The 21,301-nt window shown below is 47.1% G+C and overlaps 1 protein-coding gene across 8 annotated transcripts in view; it reads right to left on the bottom strand.

The window, feature by feature from the left end:
- Nucleotides 1–7,408: 7,408 nt before the first annotated feature.
- LOC142012565 (kynurenine/alpha-aminoadipate aminotransferase, mitochondrial-like) overlaps nucleotides 7,409–21,301 on the bottom strand; it is a 49,494-nt gene continuing 35,601 nt past the window's right edge. For 3 of the 8 annotated variants that reach the window (XM_074993022.1, XM_074993024.1, XM_074993023.1), the window contains 3 exons: nucleotides 19,141–19,247; nucleotides 18,057–18,158; nucleotides 7,409–10,561 (listed from right to left, as the gene is read on the bottom strand). In XM_074993022.1, the coding sequence (XP_074849123.1) occupies nucleotides 10,520–10,561; nucleotides 18,057–18,158; nucleotides 19,141–19,247 (251 nt within the window). In that variant the 3' untranslated portion in view covers nucleotides 7,409–10,519. Of the gene's footprint in view, nucleotides 10,562–17,403; nucleotides 17,764–18,056; nucleotides 18,169–19,140; nucleotides 19,248–19,813; nucleotides 20,095–21,301 lie in introns of those variants that run through there. The other 5 variants (XR_012645397.1, XR_012645398.1, XM_074993025.1 and 2 more) reach the window with 5 other exon arrangements.

The raw sequence follows: 21,301 nt of genomic DNA, 5'->3' as shown, positions 1-21,301 counted from the left end.
TAAAATGTGGCCCCCAGAGCTGGACTCAGTACTCCAACAGAGGCATAATCAGTGCAGAGCAGAAGAATTACTTCTCATGTCTTGCCCACAACACTCCTGTTAATGCATCCCAGAATGATGTTTGCTTCTTTTTTTTTTTTCTTTTTTTTGCAGTGTCACACTGTTGACTCATACTCAGCGTGTGGTCCACCATGACCCCTAGATCCCTTTTTGCACTACTTCATCCTAGGGAGTCACTTCCCACTTTGTATGTGTGAAACTGTTTGTTCCTCCCTAAGTGAGGTACGTACCATTTGTCCTTATTGAACTTCATCCTGTTTTCCTCAGACCATTTCTCCACTCTGTCCCCATTATTTTGCAGTCTGACCTTATCCTCCAAAGCAGTTGCAACCCCTCCCAGCTTTGTATCATCTGCCAACTTGATAAGTGTAATTTCTAGGCCATTATCTAAACTATCAATGGCGGTGCAAGTCTTCCTAACCACAGTAGGACTCCCACAGACTCCCTCTCACAAACTACCCTTTTAGCAGCCGTCTCCATTGATCATTCATTCATTCAGGAGGATGCCAGACACATCGCAAACCCCTACATAATAATAATTATATCCCCTCCTGAAATACTGCTGCCAGAGGGCTGTTCAAAAACTTTTCAGTCAGAAACCAAAAACAAAACAAGTTGGGGGCACAGCGTCCAGTAGTACAAAGTATAAATCACTCAGTGCACTTAATATGTACTCTGGGTTTATATGTGTCCACGTTCTAATATTGGTAATTGAAGATACCTGCAGATACCCTATAGGTAGAAAATACTTGTGCAACATTTTAAACAGCACAGCTGCATGAATAAGAGTTAACTTTAACTCTTAGAATAGTTTTGAAATAAGCTGGGCTATAATTTAAACGAGAAAAGAGCTCATGATCAGGAGTTAATGCCTAACAGACCATAACTAACCAGCACGATTCCCTTCCCCTGCAATGAAAATGGGTAAGGGGCTGGAGGACATGAACTGTGAGGAGAGGCTGAGAAATCTGGGCTTATTGAGTTTACAGAAGAGAAGACTGAGGGGTGATTTAATAGCAGCCTTCAACTTCCTGAAGAGGAGCTCTAAAGAGGATGGAGAGAAACTGTTTTCAGTGGTGACAGATGGCAGAACAAGCAACAACGGTCTGAAGTTACGGAAGAGGAAGAGTAGGTTGGATATTAGGAAAAAGTACTTCACCAGGAGGGTGGTGAAGCACTGGAATGTGTTGCTTAGAGAGGTGGTTGAATCTCCATCCCTAGGGTTTTTAAGTCCCAGCTTGACAAAGTCCTGGCTGTGATGACTTAGTTGGGGTTGAAGCAGGGGGCTGGACTGGATGACCTCCTGAGGTCCCTTCCAGCCCTATGATTCTATGACATTATGTCACACAGCAAGATGGTGGCTCTAGTGGAGGAGGTGGTGGCTTGTTCTTCTGGGCTGCACCAGTGGTACATGGCAAGGGGGAGGTGGTAGGCTGGGGGTTTCAGGGACTGGGCCAGGGTGGGTGTTGGGAGTGGGCCAGGCCAGAGGGTGCTACGGGCTGGGGAAGTATTGGGACTGGGCTGGGCTGGGCCATTACGACTAACTGATAAAAGGTCCTGGCTTGGACGTCTCCTGGATAAACTAACACATATACTATCAATTGGAATGTGGAATGTCCGGACACTGTGGGCGACTGGAAAATCAGAGCTGCTTCAAAAGGAGATGGAGAGATACTGATGTGATATACTTACACTGGTGGAGATGCTTTGGACAGCATTGGGAGAGATGTGTGGTTGCAAAGTCATTTGGTCAGGGAATGAAATGATGCATGAAGCGGGAGTTGCATTCCTTCTTAGCAAAAGACCTAGAGGAGCACTGTTAGGATACAAACCAGTGAGTGCAAGAATGGTGGTAGCGAGATTCGAAGTAAAACCATTCAACACGTCGGTTCATTCAGGTGTATGCACCCATGTCAGACACTACAGAGGAAGAGATAGAGCTATTCTATAAAGACTTGACAAAGATACTGGAGGAGATACCGAAAAGAGATGTGTTGATCATTGGAGGAGGTTGGAATGTGAAGGCTGGATAAGATAACAAAAGTTGGGAGAGAATCATGGGAATGTTTGGATATGGAGAAAGAAACAAATGAGGCGAGAAACTATTTGAGTTTTCTGTGGAGCAGGAGATGGTGCTCTGCAACACTAGATTACAACAAAAGGACTGCAGAAAGCGGACATGGTGAGTGTTGAAGATCAGAAGGGATGTTTCTGAGGGGGCGGAACAGCAATATAGAATGAAATGCAATGAGGTAAGGAAAGCAGCCAGAGTGGATAAGACAAAATACTTAGAGGAGCAGTGTGAAGATACAGAGAGGTATTATGGGCTGTGTCTACACGTGCACGCTACTTCGAAGTAGCGGCACTAACTTCGAAATAGCACCCGTCGCGGCTACATGCGTCAGGCGCTATTTCGAAGTTAACTTCGACGTTAGGCGGCGAGACGTCGAAGTCGCTAACCTCATGAGGGGATCGGAATAGCGCCCTACTTCGACATTCAACGTCGAAGTAGGGACCGTGTAGACGATCCGCGTCCCGCAATGTCGAAATTGTGGGGTCCTCCATGGCAGCCATCAGCTGGGGGGTTGAGAGACGCTGTCTCTCTAGCCCGTGCGGGGCTCTATGGTCACCGTGTGCAGCAGCCTTTAGCCCAGGGCTTCTGGCTGCTGCTGCTGCAGCGGGGGATTCATGCTGCATGCACAGGGTCTGCAACTCGTTGTCGGCTCTGTGGATCTTGTGCTGTTTAGTGCAAGTGTGTCTGGGAGGGGCCCTTTAAGGGAGCGGCTGGCTGTTGAGTCCGCCCTGTGACCCTGTCTGCAGCTGTGCCTGGCACCCTTATTTCGATGTGTGCTACTGTGGCGTGTAGACGTTCCCTCGCTGCGCCTATTTCGATGTGGTGCTGTGCAACGTCAATGTTGAACATCGACGTTGCCAGCCCTGGAGGACGTGTAGACGTTATTCATCGAAATAGCCTATTTCGATGTCGCCACATTGAAATAGGCTACTTCGATGTAGGCTTCACGTGTAGACGTAGCTATGGTGAGTGTAAGATCAGGGAGGTGTATAAAATGATGATGGATTCTCTATCCAGAGCCTGCATGTTGTTTTCCCTTGACAGAAACATAAAGAAAACTGTTGTATTCACTCAAGGTCTATCTCAGTGACCCAATGTCATTCTGGAGACAGCCCATTAGATGTGATTCAACCGTTTTGATACATTGGATCTACTGTCACCACAAACCTATCAATGGATGAAGAACTGAACATCAGAATCAGGAAGGCAGCAACAATTTTGGCAGACTTACAAATGAGCATGGAACAACCCTAAGCTGACAGTGAAAACAAGGATACTAATCTACCAGGAATGTGTATTGAGTATCCTGCTATATGGTTCTGAGGCATGGACCACCTACTCAAACCAGGAGAAAAAAATTGATCAACTTCCTTCTTTACTGCCTCCGTAGAATTATGAATATCAACTGGCAAGATAAAGTTTCAAATACAGATGTCCTGTCAAGAGCTGGCATACCCAGCCTCATAGCGCTCCTCAATGGCAGAAAACTATGATGGCTTGGTTATGTGAGAAGAATGGGTGACAAACATCTTCCTAAAGAAGTCCTCTTCAGTGAACTGTTGTGGGTTGAGAACAAGAGGAAGACCAAAGCTAAGATTGAAGGATACATGCAAAAATGCCATAAAAAATTCAGCATTGATCCAAAATCCTGGGAATCTACATCATCAGATCGAAATATCTGGCAACAACTGCTACAGCAGGGCACATCATCCTTTGATAGTATATATGCAAGTCACGCAAAAGAACTTCATCTTAGATGGAAAAACTCTCAGACTCAGGAATTTGGAAATAGACTGACGTGGTTATTGCAATCAACCGTGCAAATCCAATACCGGACGGATAAGTCACAAAAGAAGCTGCAGACTCAAACAATGCCCATAGATCCTCACCAGCACTGCTAACCACTGTCTGTTGAGATGAAAAGGGGCCATATTATTAATGGACAGTCACACTGTAACTCTAAACATACACATTGTCCCCTAATCCTTTTTGTGTCTCAGAATTTTTCAGCACAATGCTTTTAAACAGCAAATACTTTATGAATTAATTTTAGCTGTATGCCAGTGAGATTATGGGTTTTAAATTCAAGGCTGTATTAACTTAGTGGGATGGAATTGACCACTAGCTAATGTGGTGTCATCAAGGAACAGGAATGTCTATTTATAAAATAAATCAATGCCTATATGGAAAGTACAATATTTAATGGATATTAATAGGGTTATGGGAATAATTTGCTAGGAAAATATTGGCCTATGTTTTTTCTGCTTGCAGAGTGGATAAAGGCTGATCTCCATTTGTTTTAATTTATTTGCAATTAGAAGATTTAACTGGCATTGCTTGGGTCCTTAATTTTTGTTTTTTGGAAAATAAAATGAAAATATACATGCTTCAGTTAAATCTTTGTGGTGTGGATGAGAGATTCAGTATGGAGTGAGGAGAGATGTCAACTCCAGCCCTCTCTTACTATTGCAACTTGAGGCCAGGTGAAAAGTGCCTCTCCATGGCCCCTGGAGCTCCAATGGTTACAGCGTGGGGAGCGATGCCTGGCTGGGGTAAGTCCAGGTTCTTCTGTCTCCTGTGCTCCCCAGCCAGAGCAAGGAATGAAGCCAACTGTGAAGTTTCCCCTCACTCCCTGACAAAGGGTAACAGCCAGCAATGTTCCCGTAAGACTCAGGGAATGTAGCTTGAGGACCCTGTCCCCTAGGGTGTCTGGGGAGTGGGAGGCTTGGGACTGGGGCAGTCCTAGATGGAGGGGAATGCACACAGACAGCTGCTTTCACCTACTTAGTGATTGTCTCCTTTCTGGATGACTTAATGAGAAGCAATCCAATTTCTGGCACAGCCCATTTTTCTGGCACAACCAAAGCCTCAGCTTACTTTAAGTTATAAGAGGAAGCTGTATGCCAAATTTGGTGGCCCAGCACTTACCATTTAGGAGGTGACAATAAGAGACAAACTGTCAAATACATAGTAGATTCTAATTTACTAAATTTTTTTAAACAAAGCTTATTTTTCAAATCCCAGGAAAGTTGACTAAACATCGCTGACTTTTGTTATTTAGTTGCAGCTGGTGCACTAGGTCATACACAAAGCCCAGACTAGATTTATCTCAATCAAGGACCCATGGGACTTTTGATTCTTTCAGACTGAATGTGTTAGCAATTCAGAGGCAGGCACCAGACAAATAGGATTCGAAATTAAGAAATTTTAAACCTTTTCCTTTCTGAGCCACAGACAGCTTGCTCAAAGCAGCCCTCCTATAAAAGATAATCTAAGCTTTATTGGCTTGTGTAGAAAGTGTTTAATTTTCTTTTATTGCAGCCAGAAAATCATGGTGTGTAAGATTTTGGCTCTTGTTGAGAAGACTTGTTAAGTGAGTTGAACTGCCTCTGTGCCAAGGATTTGGAAGGGGTTGTTATGTGAAATGGCCCGCCACCATGTGAGGCAGGGTCTCATTCCTTACAAAATAATAGCACTTATGGTGTAAAGTTTTTATATGGGGGCACAGTGAAGATTTTAAAGCATTTAAAATGGGCTTTATATATAAGCACTTGATGCAGTTTTTTTGGTTCCCTGGCCATTTTCCCTGTTGAAAGCAACTGGAGAACTACTCTTATGTCAGCAGAGAGAGACCATCTGACTAAAACCCATGTAACTGGAAGAGGCAGCAAGGCTGGATTACAGCACAAACACTACAGCCCTTTGCATAGGGCCTCCACTTCTGGCATCACAATATGAGGCCAGAGTCTAAGCTTTTGTTGGAAAACTGATGTTGTGACCTGAGTGTAATCAGTACAACGTAAGTCTTAGTCTGAGGCTAGCATCTAGCAAGTGGAGGGACCCTTCTGAATTTACAGCATGCCCAGTGCAGATCAGTTGCTGTACAGGGGACTCCATTCTGCAATAGAGCATCACTGTGATATTACTGGAGGGGTTTGCCACTGCTAGCCTAAGCAAGGGTAGGGCCCAGGTGGGTGATGGGGAAATGGAGCTCCCCACCAACTGGGGTGTACTAAGTTTCTCCAATTGCTGAAATCCAACACTGTGGAACAGTAATTTTTATTTTAAAGACCCCCAGCTATTTGAATACTAAGAATCAAAGAATACTAGAACCAGAAGGGACCTTGAGGGGTTATGAAGTCCTGCTCTCCTGCACTCATGGCCAGTACCAACCACCATCTAGATCATCCCTGACACACGTTTGCCTAACCTTCTCTTAAATATCTTCCATGATGGAGATTCCACAGATTCCAAATTACCTCCTTGGGTAATTTATTCCAGAACTTTCTCTCTCTAACAGTTAGGAAGTTTTTCCTAATGACCACTCTAAACCTCCCAGACTTGCAATTTAAATCCACTGCTTCTTGTCCTGTCATCTGAGGTTAAGGAGAGAATTTTTTTCTTCCATGTCTTTGTAACATCCTTTTAGGTACTTGAAAACTGTTATGTCTCCTCTCAGTCTTCTCTTTTCCAAACTAAACAACTCCAGTTCTTTCAGTTTTCCCTCATAGGTCATGTTTTCTGAGAACTTTAATCATTTGTATTGCCCTTCTCTGGATCTTCTCCAATTTCTCCACCTGCTCCCTGAAATATATGGCCCAGAACTTGACACAATACTCCGGTTGAGGCCTAATCAGCGCAGCATGGAAGAATTACTTCTCCTGCCTTGCCTACAACACTCCTGTCAATGCATCCCAGAATCATGTTTGCTTTTTTTTTTTTTTTTTTTTTTTTGCAAGTGTTGAACTGTTGACTCAGGCTGTGGTCCACTATGACCCCTGGATCCCTTGCTGGAGCGCTTCTTCCTACATAGTCACTTCCCATTTTATTTGTATGAAACAATTGTTCCTTCCTAAGTGGAGTATTTTGCATTTATCCTTACTGAACTTCATCCTATTTACCTCAGATCATTTCTCCACTCTATCTAGATCATTCTGAATTACAATCCTACCTTCAAAGCACTTGTAACCCCTCCCAGAAACAATATCCTGCATCAAATCCAAATCCCATTTGCCAAGTTTCTGATCTCCTTATCACATTTGCTTGGTATTTCATCTTCAGCTAAAGCTGGTTTCATCCAAGAACCTTTAATTCTCTTGAATTTTCTATCCTAGAAGATGAAGATTCATGCATTGAGAAGCCATGTAAGAACTGATACATTCACTGCCTCTGTTCATTCAAGCAGCTTCATTATCTGTTAGCACCATTGTAGATACTTCAGAAAACAAAAATTCTCTGTATATGAAATTGGCTGCTATTAAAATAAACTTTATGTTTACCTTTTGTAAAATGAAAACACATGTACCTCAAGTGAAAGGTGCAAAATCCTACCACAAATATTTGACTAATGCATGGCACTGTTGGTTAAACATATTTAATTGCATTTTAAAAAGGACAAAATTTAAAAAAAGAAAAATCAGTTTAAAATGCCACTGATGTTTACTTCCTTGTTAAAATGAATTTATTTTAATTAAGTAGGCATGCCACCTAATTCTATTGTATAAAATATTTTCAAAATTTCATGTTAATTTGAAATTTTAAATGAGTTGTTATCAACATTAATATTGGCAGTTGGGAAGAGCAATACAGTAAGAACCGCATAATTCACTCTTTTATTAGCAAACATTTTTACTGTAGTAGCACTTGAGGGGTACAACCAGGTTGCGTACCATTGCCTTAGGCATAGTTAAAACATATAGTGCCCCGCTCCTGAGAGTTTACAGGCTAAAATCATGTCTACACTACCATTTACATCAGCAAAACTGATGTCGCTCAGGAGTCTGACTCATCAGATTAAACTGTTCCATGGCAAAGAGTGCAAACTCATGTCCTTTTATTTGTAACCAGCATCTAACTGCATTTGCTCAGGTTTAAGCTTTCAGTCAGTTTACTCTGACCAGACATTAGTTAAGTTTTATACTTTGATCTTTACACTGTTACAGCCAGAGTACATGTACAGAGAGGAAAGGAACTTATTTAGTCACACATCTAAAAAATCAAATATAGCATAATTTGGTGCAAGGATATGTTTTGGGACTTATGAAGATTTGAGTTAAGAGGGTCCTGAGTGATTTTCCAATTTTCAGTGTAATTTTTCCAATCAGTCCAGTGCTTCCACAATTTAAAGTATGCACCCAGAAAAAGCAAACGTGATTTTTCTATATATATTAAGTAGCCCGTTTTTTAAAATTAAAGCTACTTTAATTCAAAGTCCTTTCCCAGCCAAATTTAACATGGTTTGCATTTGTCATTGATATTTCATGTCAAGTCCGAAGTTCTGTAGTTCATCTCTTCACCTATGTCTAGATTGCCAAGAACTGTCAGCAAAAGATAGGCAAATTGTGTAATGCATTTGTGTATCTTTTGCTGACAGTTCTGTCAGGAGATGCTTTTCAGATATTTGTCCCAGCCACACAGGGCCAAATGTCAGAAAAGCCCACTCAGCCAACACATCCCTTCTTCCTCCATAGAACAAGATGTACAGGGATGTTGTTAGCCAATGGTCGGGTAAGATACCACCTATGCCCTTATTTTCACTTGAGTCTTTAACTGCTAGGACAGACAGCCCCTTTGCAGCGGACAGCCTGGGCAGGCTGATGGATGCCCCAAGGTCCTAGCACCCAAGTCTTTAACTGCTAGGACAGGAAAAGTCCCTTTGTAGCGGGCAGCCAGGACAGGCTGACGGGTGCCCCAGTGGTTGCACTGAGAGCTTCCCACACCCGAGTCTTTAGCTGCTAGGACGAGAAAGTCCCTTCGCAGCGGGCAGCCAGCGCGGCTGATGGGTGCCCCAGAGAGTCTGTCCCGTAGAGGCGGCAAGAGTCAGCGCTCAGCACTCTCTTACCAATGGCCAGGCTAATTGCAGCTGAAAAGCAGCTGGGTTCTTTGTTTTGTGTTCGGCTTGCACACTAACAGGGAGAGTCAGGTTACAGCTTAACCACTTATTTATTGACTGAGGAGACTTACCTTTTATGGTTACAAGATTACAAGATATATACTTCGTTGCAAGGTTACAAGATTTATACTTTGTTACAAAGATCACAAGGTTTACACTTTGTTCTCTAGTTGCCAATAGCTAGCATGTAACAATTCATAGATTATTATTGAATGTGCACAAAGAAAACAAAAGAAAAGCAATACACTTAACAGGTCTTATTCTCACCCCTGCATTACCAACGTGGCGTGGCCAGCATTTTCACTCAATCCCTCGGGAAGAAGCAATAATAGTAATGAGGAAACAAGCGTCCCCTAGGACGTTGGGAGGCAAAGACCCTCCTGACCGGCAGGTAGAGGTAATTGGAGCTCAGTTAGAGGGGCTGCTGGACCCTTACTTTACACCCATTGGGTCACGTTCACTTCTTCCTTATCTAAAAGGGTGCCAATTGAATTAACTTGTTTCGAGATGCTAGTTCTCACAAGGCTGGTTCACACCTGTAGGGTGGAGATAATTTTAGGGCTTTCTTTCTTTATGGTCCGGAGATTTTTCCTCCGTCTCAGACGTTTGTATAGGCGAATCAACTGATGGTACTTAGCCAAGGGAATTCCAAGGCCTGGCTGTTTATTAGCCCATTGTCTCTGCTCTGGAGCATCAAAAAGACTGTGCCTGAGGTATGTACATCTGCGCTTTTGGGCATTCCAGGGCTGAGCTGTTTCTTTAACCCTTTGGTTCTCTGAAGCATGCAGGAGAGACAAGATGGAATACAGAAAAGAGGGGGTTCTGTCTGGCTACAGATGTCAATAGAACACTCCCGACTGGCAGATCTGCAGCCTGGACGTACACTCTGTTGACAAACCTTCTCTCAACAGAAATTTTGTTGACAAAAGCCTGCTGTCTAGACAAAGTCTACGTGATTTCAAAACCAGCATTATTTGCTTTTATTCACCTGCCCATAATACAGTATGACTGAATAGATTTTGTTCAAGCCTTCTTTTAAAATTCACTTTGTGAAAAGATCTGGTATAAGAAGATCCAGAACAATTGTGAGGAACTTACAGGAAAATGAAGAAGAGTTTTGAATGGTGTAATCTTTTCACTTTAACTACAGAATTGCCATTGTTCACATAAGCCTATGCCTCAGGGGCACTGTAATTTGGAACAATTATCTTTTTTATATAATATGATGTTGCCTGTCATAGAAAGGAATTAATAGATTGAGCGAGATAATTTCTAACTAAATTATAGCTTTCTGCACTCATTATGAAAAGATAGATTCTGAGCACTTCTGGTGATCTATTCATGTCAAAATTCTCAAAACATTTGTGCCACTCAAGAGAACACACACTATTGTGGCTTGCTCCTTTTATGTCATTATGAAATCCCCTTTTTGTAAAAGTGTAGTTTTTTGAAAATGGACTTCAATTTGCTTGTTGAGTTTTCACTTGCTGTCTTCAGATAGCTTCTTTTATAAGCTCAGCAAACCTCTGAAAAGCCTACAATAGAAGCAAGATGGTTAATGTTCACATATCAGTATTAGATACACAGGCAATGTGCTAAAACTGCCTTAAAATTTCTAACACTGGTTTAACTACATGCACACCCAAGCTGCGTCTACACGTGCACGCTACTTCGAAGTAGCGGCACCAACTTCGAAATAGCGCCCGTCGCGTCTACACGCGTCGGGCGCTATTTCGAAGATAACTTCGACGTTAGGCGGCGAGACGTTGAAGTCGCTAACCTCATGAGGAGATAGGAATAGCGCCCTACTTCGACGTTCAACGTCGAAGTAGGGACCGTGTAGACGATCCGCGTCCCGCAACGTCGAAATTGCTGGGTCCTCCATGGCGGCCATCAGCTGGGGGGTTGAGAGATGCTCTCTCTCCAGCCCCTGCGGGGCTCTATGGTCACCGTGGGCAGCAGCCCTTAGCCCAGGGCTTCTGGCTGCTTCTGCGGCAGCTGGGGATCTATGCTGCAGGCACAGGGTCTGCAACCAGTTGTCAGCTCTGTGTATCTTGTGTTGTTTAGTGCAACTGTGTCTGGGAGGGGCCCTTTAAGGGAGCGGCTGGCTGTTGAGTCCGCCCTGTGACCCTGTCTGCAGCTGTGCCTGGCATCCCTATTTCGATGTGTGCTACTTTGACGTGTAGACGTTCCCTTGCTGCGCCTATTTCGATGTTGGGCTGAGCAACGTCGAAGTTGAACATCGACGTTGCCGGCCCTGGAGGACGTGTAGACGTTATTCATCGAAATAGACTATTTCGATGTTGGCTGCACGTGTAGACGTAGCCCCAGCAATCTAAGGCTACGTCTACATGTGCACGCTACATCGAAGTAGCTAATTTTGAAGTAGAGACATCGAAATAGGCTATTTCGATGAATAGCGTCTACACGTCCTCCAGGGCCGGCAACGTCGATGTTCAACTTCGACGTTGCGCAGCCCAACATCGAAATAGGCGCAGCGAGGGAACGTCTACACGCCAAAGTAGCACACATCGAAATAGGGATGCCAGGCACAGCTGCAGACAGGGTCACAGGGCGGACTAGCGCTTCTGGGGCAACAGCTAGCCGCTCCCTTAAAGGGCCCCTCCCAGACACACTCAGCCTGCACAGCACGTGGTCTGAGGAGCCATAGGCACGCAGACCCCAGGCGCCGCAGTCATGGACCCCCAGCAGCAGCAGCAGCAGCAGCAGCAGCAGCAGCAGCAGCCAGAGGTCCACCCAGCCCTCCCGGCAGGAGCAGGGCTTGCCCTGCTCCATGCCATGCGGGAGGCAGCTGAGCACCTCCTTGGTACACCGGAAGAGGAGCTGCCCCCAGGGCAGCAGGGCTCAACCCCTAACCCTGCAGCACCCCGCCCCGCCCCCCTCCGCCTCACACGCTGGCGGCTGTGGAGCTACCCCACCAGCACCGACTGGTGGGAGCGGCTGGTGCTTGGGGAGTGGGACGACGACCGCTGGCTCAGGAACTTCAGGATGAGCCGGCAGACATTTATGGAGCTGTGCCAGTGGCTCACCCCCGCACTCAGGCACCAGGACACCGCCATGCGGCGTGCCCTCACAGTGCAGAAACGGGTCGGCATCGCTGTCTGGAAGCTGGCCACTCCCGACAGCTACCGATCCGTGGGGCAGCAGTTTGGTGTCAGCAACGCCACCATCGGGGCTGTCCTCATGGAGGTAAGAGACCCCACGGGGGGAGGGCAGGGCGGTGGAGGGCAGGGCAGGGGAGGGGGGCCCGGGCACAGGAGGGCAGGGCAGGGCAGGGCCACGCACACCCTGCTCACCCCTCATTGGTGCTGTCCCATGTGCTTTCTCTGCAGGTTCTGCGTGCCATCAACGCCATGCTCCTGCACAGGCTCGTGAGGCTGGGGGACCCACATGCCACCATCGCGGCCTTTGCCACCCTGGGCTTCCCCAACTGCTTCGGGGCTCTGGATGGGACTCACATCCCCATCCGCGCCCCGCATCACAGTGGAGGATGATACCTGAATCGCAAGGGCTACCATTCTGTTGTCCTCCAGGCCTTGGTGGACAGCTGGGGACGTTTCCAGGACATTTATGTGGGCTGGCCTGGCAGCACCCACAACGCCCGGGTTTTCCGGAACTCGGGCCTGTGCCGCCGGCTGGAGGCGGGGACCTACATCCCCCAGCGGGAGATCCCTCTGGGGGACACCACCATGCCCTTCTGCGTCATCGCAGATGCGGCATACCCCCTCCGGCCGTGGCTCATGCACCCGTACACGGGCCATCTCTCCGCTAGCCAGGAGCGCTTCAACGAGCGCCTGAACCACGCGTGCCAGGTGGTGGAGCGCTCATTTGGCCGCCTGAAGGGACGCTGGAGATGTCTCCTGACCCGCCTGGATGTGGGCCCCAACAACATCCCCCAGATTGTGGGTGCCTGCTGCGCCCTGCACAATTTGGGGGAGAGCAAGGGGGAGACCTTTTTCCAGGGCTGGGCTGCAGAGGCCGGCAGGGCAGACGTCCAGCCACCTGCTGCCCCCAGTCGGCAGGTGGACCCTGAAGGGACCCGCGTCCGGGAGGCCCTGCGGGCCCACTTCAATGATGAGGCCGCAGGGTGAACTCTGCCCAGGCCCCCCACTGCCCGCCCCTTCCTCCACCACACTCCTGCCCCAACGCCCACACCCTGGAGCACCCCACCGCACCCCACTCCCACTTTTCCTGGACAAATGACAGCACGCACTTGTGGCTGAACTTAAACTTCTTTTTCTTTCAGAACCTTTTTTTTTAACTGTAAATATATGAACCAAGAACAAACTATCTACAAACATGTGGAAACAAACTAATATGTACAAAAATAAAACAATACAAACAAACAAGTGTCCTCAATAATAAAAAGAAAACCAGGGAGGATAAAGAGGAGAACTATTTACATGGGGGGGACGGGGCAAACGGGGGGAAACAAATAAGAGGGTCCAACTATATACAAGGGGGGGACCACGTCCCGGGCCCCTCGCCCCTATAGCCCGGCACTGGGCGTGGGCGGCCAGGAGCCCCGCCACGGTCGCAGCCCTGTGCAGGGCTGGCTGGGGGCGGGCTGGACCAGAAGGTAGGATGCCCGGCGAGTCTCTGGTGGCTCCAGGAGTCCCTCGGCACTCCGGCCCTCGGCGGTGGGTGGCGGGGTGACAGCGGACGGGACGGCGACGGGCGGAGCAGCTGATGGTGGGGCTGGTGGAGCAGGCAGGGCGGGCGATGCGGCGGCCGGTGCGGCATGGGGGGCCAGGTAGTCCACCAAGCGGTTAAAAGTCTCCATGTAGGCCCCCCATGCCTCCTGGCGCCAGGCCAGTGCCCGCTCCTGCAGCTGCAGGTGCTGCTCCGTGACCTCCAGCTGCCGACGGTGGGGGTCCATCGCCGTCGGGTGGTGGTGGTGCAGGGTCCGCCGTCTAGCCCGCCGTGGGGCCGGTTGGTCCTCGGCCGAGGGGCTGGCCTGGAGCGAGGGTCCCGGAGGGCTCTCCGGGACGACTGAGGCCTCACCGGCGCTCTCTTCCGGTCCTTCTGATGTTGCAGGTGCGGGACACAGGAGAGGAGGCGGGGAAGAAGAATGGAGACAGGCGTTAGTGTGGGCCCCGAACCGTGGCCTTTGTCCCCCCAGGGCTGTGCTGCAGGTTCCCCATCCCCGTCCCCAGGAGATGCTGCTGTGATGGATGGGGTTCAGGGGCCCCCTTCCCTGCACCCCGTCCCCTGGTGGGAGTGACTCTCACTTCACCCCGCAGGGTCTGACAGCAGGAGAGGTTTCTTAGGCCACAGATGCCCAGTTTCTCCCAGGAGTGACAGCACCAGCTGTCGGAAGAGACAGTCCTTCCAACCCGTCGTGGGGAGAAGACCCCAAGGGGGGCCCCTCTGGGATGCAGCTTTCCCCCTCCTCAGGCTGGCTACCTTCCAGCTCTCCCTTCCCCTAGCCTCTACCTGTGGCCCCCGCCCACCCCCCCCCAATTCCAAGGCAGCTCGGCTCCTCCCTCCTCTTTGTTCAGGGCAGAGGTGTCACCTGCCAGCTGTAGCCCCACGATCATCCTTTGCCCCTGGGAGCTATTCGGCTCTTGTTGCTCATATCTCTCCTGAGTCTCCCTTTTGCACTCCCCCCACTCCATCACATGCTGCTGCTGCGGGGTGTCCCACCCCCTCCTCCTGGGGGCCTCTCGAGGTTCCACTCCCCACTGGCCTGGGGATGGGGCATGGCACTGTCATGTGGGGTGGGGGGGGGCAGGGGCTGATGCAGTGCTATGAGGGCCTGCTGTCCTTGGGGCCATGGCCATGTGAGCATGTGGGGGGCCCTGGACACATATCTATTACCCCCCGCCCCTGAAGCCCAGGGGTGTACACCAGAGGGGGGTACCTACCTGTCGGTCCGCTCCCACGGTCCGGAGATCCCCAGGGGGCGGAGGCCCTGCTGCTGCTCCGGGATGGCAGGAGGAGGATCTGCAGCCCGGATTCTGCAGAGGAGGAGCCCCCCTCCTCCTCCTCCTCCTGCCGCGATGTCCCGGGGGTGGCCTCCGGGGGTGGGGGCTGGGGTGCGGGGCTTACCTCCGGGGTGGACTCTGGCTGCAGGGCCTGCTGGGGCTCGTCGGCTGAGGTATAAAGGGTGGCCGGAGGGTAGGAGGTGTGCCGGGGGCCCAGGATGTCCCTGAGCTCCCTGTAAAGGGGGCAAGCGACGGGGGCAGCCCCAGATCGGCTGGCCGCATCCCGGGCCCGGGAGTAACCCTGCTGCAGCTCCTTCACCTTACTCCTGACGTGATCAGGAGTGCGGGCAGGGTGACCCTGGGCAGCCAGGCCGTCGGCCAGCCGAGCAAACGCATCCGCGTTCCACCTCTTGCTCCCCATTACCTGGAGCACCTCCTCCTCGCTCCAGAGCCCCAGCAGGTCCCGCAGCTTGGCCTCCGTCCAGGAGGGGCCCCACTGCCGCTTGCCAGCCTGGCTGCCCTGGCTCCCCTTGGGGTGCTGGGGGGGCTGCCGGGCAGCCATCGCAGCTGGGTGGGGGGCTGAGGGATGTGCAGGCTGGCCGTGTGTGTGGGCTGCCGCCTGCACGATCCCTCAGCTTCCTGCACAGGAACGGAGGGGGAGGGGACCTTTAAGGGGCCGCTCCATGCGGCCACCATTGAGCTGAGGGGCTGGAGAGAGCGTCTCTCAACCCCTCAGCTGATGGCCGCCATGGAGGACCTGGCAATTTCAACGTTGCGGGACGCGCAACGACTACATGGTCCCTACTTCGACGTTGAACGTCGAAGTAGGGCGCTATTCCTATCCCCTCATGGGGTTAGCAACTTCGACGTCTCGCCGCCTAACGTCGAAGTTAACTTCGAAATAGCGCCCGACACGTGTAGCCGCGACGGGCACTATTTCGAAGTTAGTGCTGCTACTTTGAAGTAGCGTGCACGTGTAGACACGGCTTAAGGGTGTAGTACTTTATCATGCTCTCTATTCATTTTGATATGAATAGTGATAAGAGTTTACAAAGTAGGGAGTGCTTCCACTGAAATAATCTGCCATGCTTTTCCAATATAAAAAAAATTAAAAAAAACACAAAGATGAAGTAGTTCTGAAACACGAGAGCTGCATCTTCACTGGAGAGTTCTGTCAACAGAAGGGGCCTTCTGTCAACAGAACTCAGAGCATCTACAGTAGGGTCTCAACATTCGCGAACATAAGGTTCACGAATTCAGTTATTCGCGATCGGCCACTTCCCCTGGGGCCCTGGGTCGGAGCCCTGGCAGCCAGGCTCCAGTAGCTGCCATATTTGCAAAATTCAGCATTTGCAAAGGTTCTCAACATGGAACCATCACAAATGTTGAGATCCTACTGTACATGCATAAACCCTTCTGTTGACAGTCTCGACAGAACTCTGCTTTTGGCTCAACAATCCCTCAAGAATTTGAGGCATAATGCTCTGTCAACAGAATAAGGTTGACAGAAGTGCAGTGTAGACACTTCTGTCGACAGAGAGGGCTTCCAGTTGCTGGGCAGTCCTCTTTGCAGAGCTGCCATTCTGCTTTCCGTCACCAGAGGGCAGTGCAGAATGGCCGCTCTCTGTCAACAGTCACTTCTGTTGATATATGCTTCTAGTGTAGACATAGCCTCAGACAAGTATATTAATCTACAAGAATATGATTACACTACCACATGATATATAAAATCTAGTGGGCACTAATGAATAGTAGCAGGAAGATTCTCATAACTGCAACAGCAACACAGAAGAGTACAATCTCGTACGAGAGAGAAAAGGAGGAACAAATGGAGGTGGAAATCAAAGTAATGTGCAATGGCAGCAAGAAACAATGTGACTAGAGACAAAGTGAATGTGAAATTCTTTAGGCAATGCTGAAAGGGATGACCAAACGGAAGCACAAGTAGATTTCTGCTAAACACCTTAATGAATGTAAGACCAAAGACAAGAGAAAATTTTAAAGGCACTTGACAAAAAGGAACAATATATTCTCGGTAGCTAATTATCCCTCACTCCCTGGCTGGGTCTACACACCGCGGCTCTCCCAGAAGGTTCATGCTAATGAGCACATTGAAATTGCAAATGGCTGCTCATTAGCTTGGTCCCACGCTTCATCAGCATAGCTGCACGAGAGCTTGGTCTCAGAAGAGGGGGGTGCCAGCAGTAAAATGGCCGTGTGGAGGTGCCTCTTCTAGCAAAAAGCCCCTCTGGCTGGTGACAGAGGGGCTTTTTGCTGGCAGAGGCATGTCCACATGGCCTCTTTACTGCTGGCACCCCCTCTGCCGAGACTGAGCTCTCGTGTGGCTATGCTAAGGAGCCATGGGACCATGCTAATGAGCAGCCATTTACAATTTCGAGGTTGCTCATTAGCATGGACCTGCCGGGAGAGCCATGTTGTGTCGACCCAGTCCCTCTGTATAATGAGGTGCATTCAGTCACAAATATAATTATTACACCCAGAAGTTCCTAAATAACACAGATGAGTTTGTAAAGTATGAAGTATAGACTGAATTGAAGAGAGACCATCTCCAATGTGCTACCGGCTAATCAGAGAAACTGAATATGAAAATAACTGTGATGCTTAACATCAGTTATCTTGAACTCATTTAATATGGAATCAATACACAGAAAACAGTGGAGTAAAAGGAATTCGATTTGAGGATGGCAAACTTTGAGAAACAAGGTACATGGTGCATTCTCCTGCTCACACTAAATGAGTAGCCAAATTTCAGTAACTTCAAAGGAGAGCTGGAGAGTAAGTATGAAAAAGGCAGGTTCATTTTAAGAAACACTAATGATTCTGCATGCTGAAATTCTTCTAAATATCATGTGCAAAGAACGGTTAAGGGAGAGAGATTTTAGATGTACTACTCAAACAGTATTTACCAAAACAAATAAATGTCTATTGGAAATGGAAATGAGGGAGATAACTATACATATATAGGTTAAAACTTGCTGAGAAAAAGTAAGGAACCAAAACAAAAATTACTGCATGAGCAATATTCTTTTTAGTAATGAACAGCAAATGATACTGAACTCACCAGATCCATCTGGGCTGGAGAAGACACAGAAAAAGATGCTCTGACATAAGGGCTAGGAACTGAGTCATCAATGTTAAATGCTCCCCCAGGAACCATTAAGACCTAAGAGCAACTGATTAGCCATTTAGTTACAAATTTCTTAATTAAAAAAAATCAGTTGTTTATTGTGGAAGACAAGACTATAAAAACCTGGAATCAAATATTTCACAACAAAAAGAGAGAACCTAGTTATATGTAACTAGAAGCAGATTCTATCTTATTTTTATGTTTTATGAGTATTAGAGCAGTAAATCTTTAGGTTACTTTCTGACTGATAACTGACATCTTTATGTAAGACTGGTCTCCACAAACTGTTGAATAAAACGATGTCTAATTTATCTTAATAAAGTAAAACAAGTTAGGCTACCACTCTCTGTATTTGTTTTGACGTAGAATTAAACAAACATATAGAAGATGCAGGTTAAACATCCCATTAGTGAGGAGTCTAAACAATAAAGCAGTCATATAGCACTTTAAAGACTAACAAAATAATTTATCAGGTGATGAGCTTTCATGGGACAGACCCACTTCTTCAGACCTATAGCCTTACCAGAACAGATTGGTTCGGCTATAGATCTGAAGGAGTGGATCTGTCCCACAAAAGCTCATCACTTAATAAATTATTTTGTTAGTTTTTAAAGTGCTACATGACTTATTTTTTGTTTTGACAGAATACACACTAACATGGCTATGTCTCTGTTATTAGTAAGGAGTGTTATTAGAATCCATTAGGCTACATCTACATAAGAGCATTTTTTTGACAAAACCCGGTTGTCGGTGAAAAAAACCCATGGACACAATCTAGTGACAGAAGTTTTGCTGGGAAATCCCTTCTGACAGTCACTTCTGTCGACAGATGCTTCTCGTGTAGACATAGCCTTACTGTGTGTTTGTTCAAAATTTGCAGTCCTAATGAATGCACAGCTGGAGCTGTATTCAATATATATTACCATTAAATAAACTAAACTATTAAATATATTAAAATTAAATAAATTATAACCCTTCCCTCCCACTACATTTTAAGATTAGTAGACATTTTTCATACTTCTTTCTTCAAACTTTTTTCCATGATCAGCTGCTGTGTATCAGAAATGCCCCTAATTTTGATCCACAGAAACATGCCAGCAGCAGGAGCATGCCAGTCTGCCAGACCTGGATTGAAAACAGAAAAAATCAAACAAAGATGCTTTCTGTCTCCTTTGCAGTGGATTCACCAAAGACATAAATATATGGTGAAATTCTGGCATCAATAAAGTCAGTGGGAATTTTGCCATTGACTTCAAATGAAGCCAAGATATCATCTACAGAATTTAAGGTTCCCTTTGACAAAAAAAATATAGATGTAATTCAACAAAACAAACCAGCAGTCATGCAGCTCTTTAAAGGCTAACTAGATAATTTATTAGGTGATAAGCTTGCATGGGGCAGATGCACTTCCTCAGATCTAGAGATATAAAACTACCTGACACTAACCGTTCAACCTCTCTAGTTTGGTACCCTTGAGATCTGACTGGTGCTGAACAAGAGAATTTGCCTGATCAGGGGAGGCCAATATTGTCTAGCAGCAGTACCAACACTTCCACTGTATACTGGGCTCTTAGAAGACATTTAGGGTAAATTACAGCTAGTAAGAGCACAGAACACTGAGAGTTAGGACTGGTGGCTGAAAACAAACGTTAAGGGACCATGGGAAAGTTGGCCACACCCATGATACATGGATATCCAGCTGACTAAAATCATGCCTGACTACAGACGTTACCAGATGAGAAAGTGCTGGATTAAAGAGGTTCAACCTGTACTGTTTTATGATTATTTTTGAAAACGGATGCTCTGGGTTAGTTAGTGGTTGGCCAAATTGCTGTGTTTTCATGGATATTGCAACTCAAGTTAAGAACACTTCATTTTTCTGTGTAGATACTCACAAAGTCTCTCTGGGCTTCAGTACCCCCTCTGTAAAAGGGTGATTGATGATACTGCTTCCTTACCTCACAGGGGAGCTCTAAGGGTAACAAGGGAGAGGCTCTGTAATAATGGGGGTCATCCAAATACCACAAATAGAGGCATTAGGGCCAGTTCCTGTGAAAGTTTCAGCTCCTGTTCTCACCAGTCCCTATTGGCTGGCAGTTTTATTGTTCCATTGAAACCACTAGAACACAGTTGCTTCTGGAAATGTTGGTAGTGAAGGCCAAGGCAATCGCTTAGGTAGCACTGGCCAATACTACGCTGGGCTCTGAATATCAGGACTGTGGTATGATCTTGACTGTGTTATTGTATCTCAATGTAAATTCACCAGAGGATGGGGAGTTAAGGGCCAGTTCTGACACAAGGACAGCATGGATATAAACTGGCCATCAACAAGTTTAGGCTTGAAATTAGATGAAGGTTTCTCATTATCACAGTAGTGAAGTTCTGGAACAGCCTTCTGAGGGGAGCAGTGGAGGCAAAAGCCTAACTAGCTTAAAGACTGTGCTTGGTAAGTTGATGGAAGGGATGATATGATGAGTGCCTGTGACGACATGTAGCCCATCTGTGACTGCCAGCTGCAAAATCCCCAACAGATGTTGATTGGGCACTAGATAGGCAGGGCTCTGAGTTACTACACAGAATTCTTTCCCAAGTATCTGCCTGGTGGGTCTTTCCCATATACTCAGGATGTAACTGAGCATGAGGTGTCTCAGTGAGGATTTTTTTTTCTTTTCACTTTTATATGGCCTCCAACTGATTTTTCTGTGGGTCAGTGCCTTCCCCACCAACCCCCCTCCACATTTGTTTAGTTTTTTTGTTTTTGTTTTTTGCTTTCCTCTGCAACATGGGGCACAGGTCACTTTCTGGTTTCTACTAGACTTAGCTAAATCGAATTTAAGGCAGTTAGCTCGATTATACTAAGTGATGTCTTCACTGTAAATACCATTAGCTCAATTTAGGGAGCAATACTGATATCATAATATTTTTGAAAGTGGCTGGGTTTAGTGTCAAGTTAAAATTTAAAAGTTTGAATGAAAACCAGTTTGGAAGTGCCATGTCTTAAAATTGAATTTATTAACCTCCAAACGTGTCCTGTCTAGATATACCACAAAGCTACACAGTTTCCCACCATGTATGGCCGCTTCCATCACCACTGCTTTCCAGGTGTGCAGAAAGTAGGTCACAGGATGCCCACGAATTTGAATTCATCACCAGCAACCCCTGGATATATAGGGTGCACC

Source organism: Carettochelys insculpta, chromosome 4, assembly GCF_033958435.1.
Source record: "Carettochelys insculpta isolate YL-2023 chromosome 4, ASM3395843v1, whole genome shotgun sequence".
In the NCBI taxonomy this organism is placed as follows: Eukaryota; Metazoa; Chordata; order Testudines; family Carettochelyidae; genus Carettochelys; species Carettochelys insculpta.
Note: the sequence above shows the minus strand (reverse complement) of the source record. Positions and strands in the feature narration are given on the sequence as shown.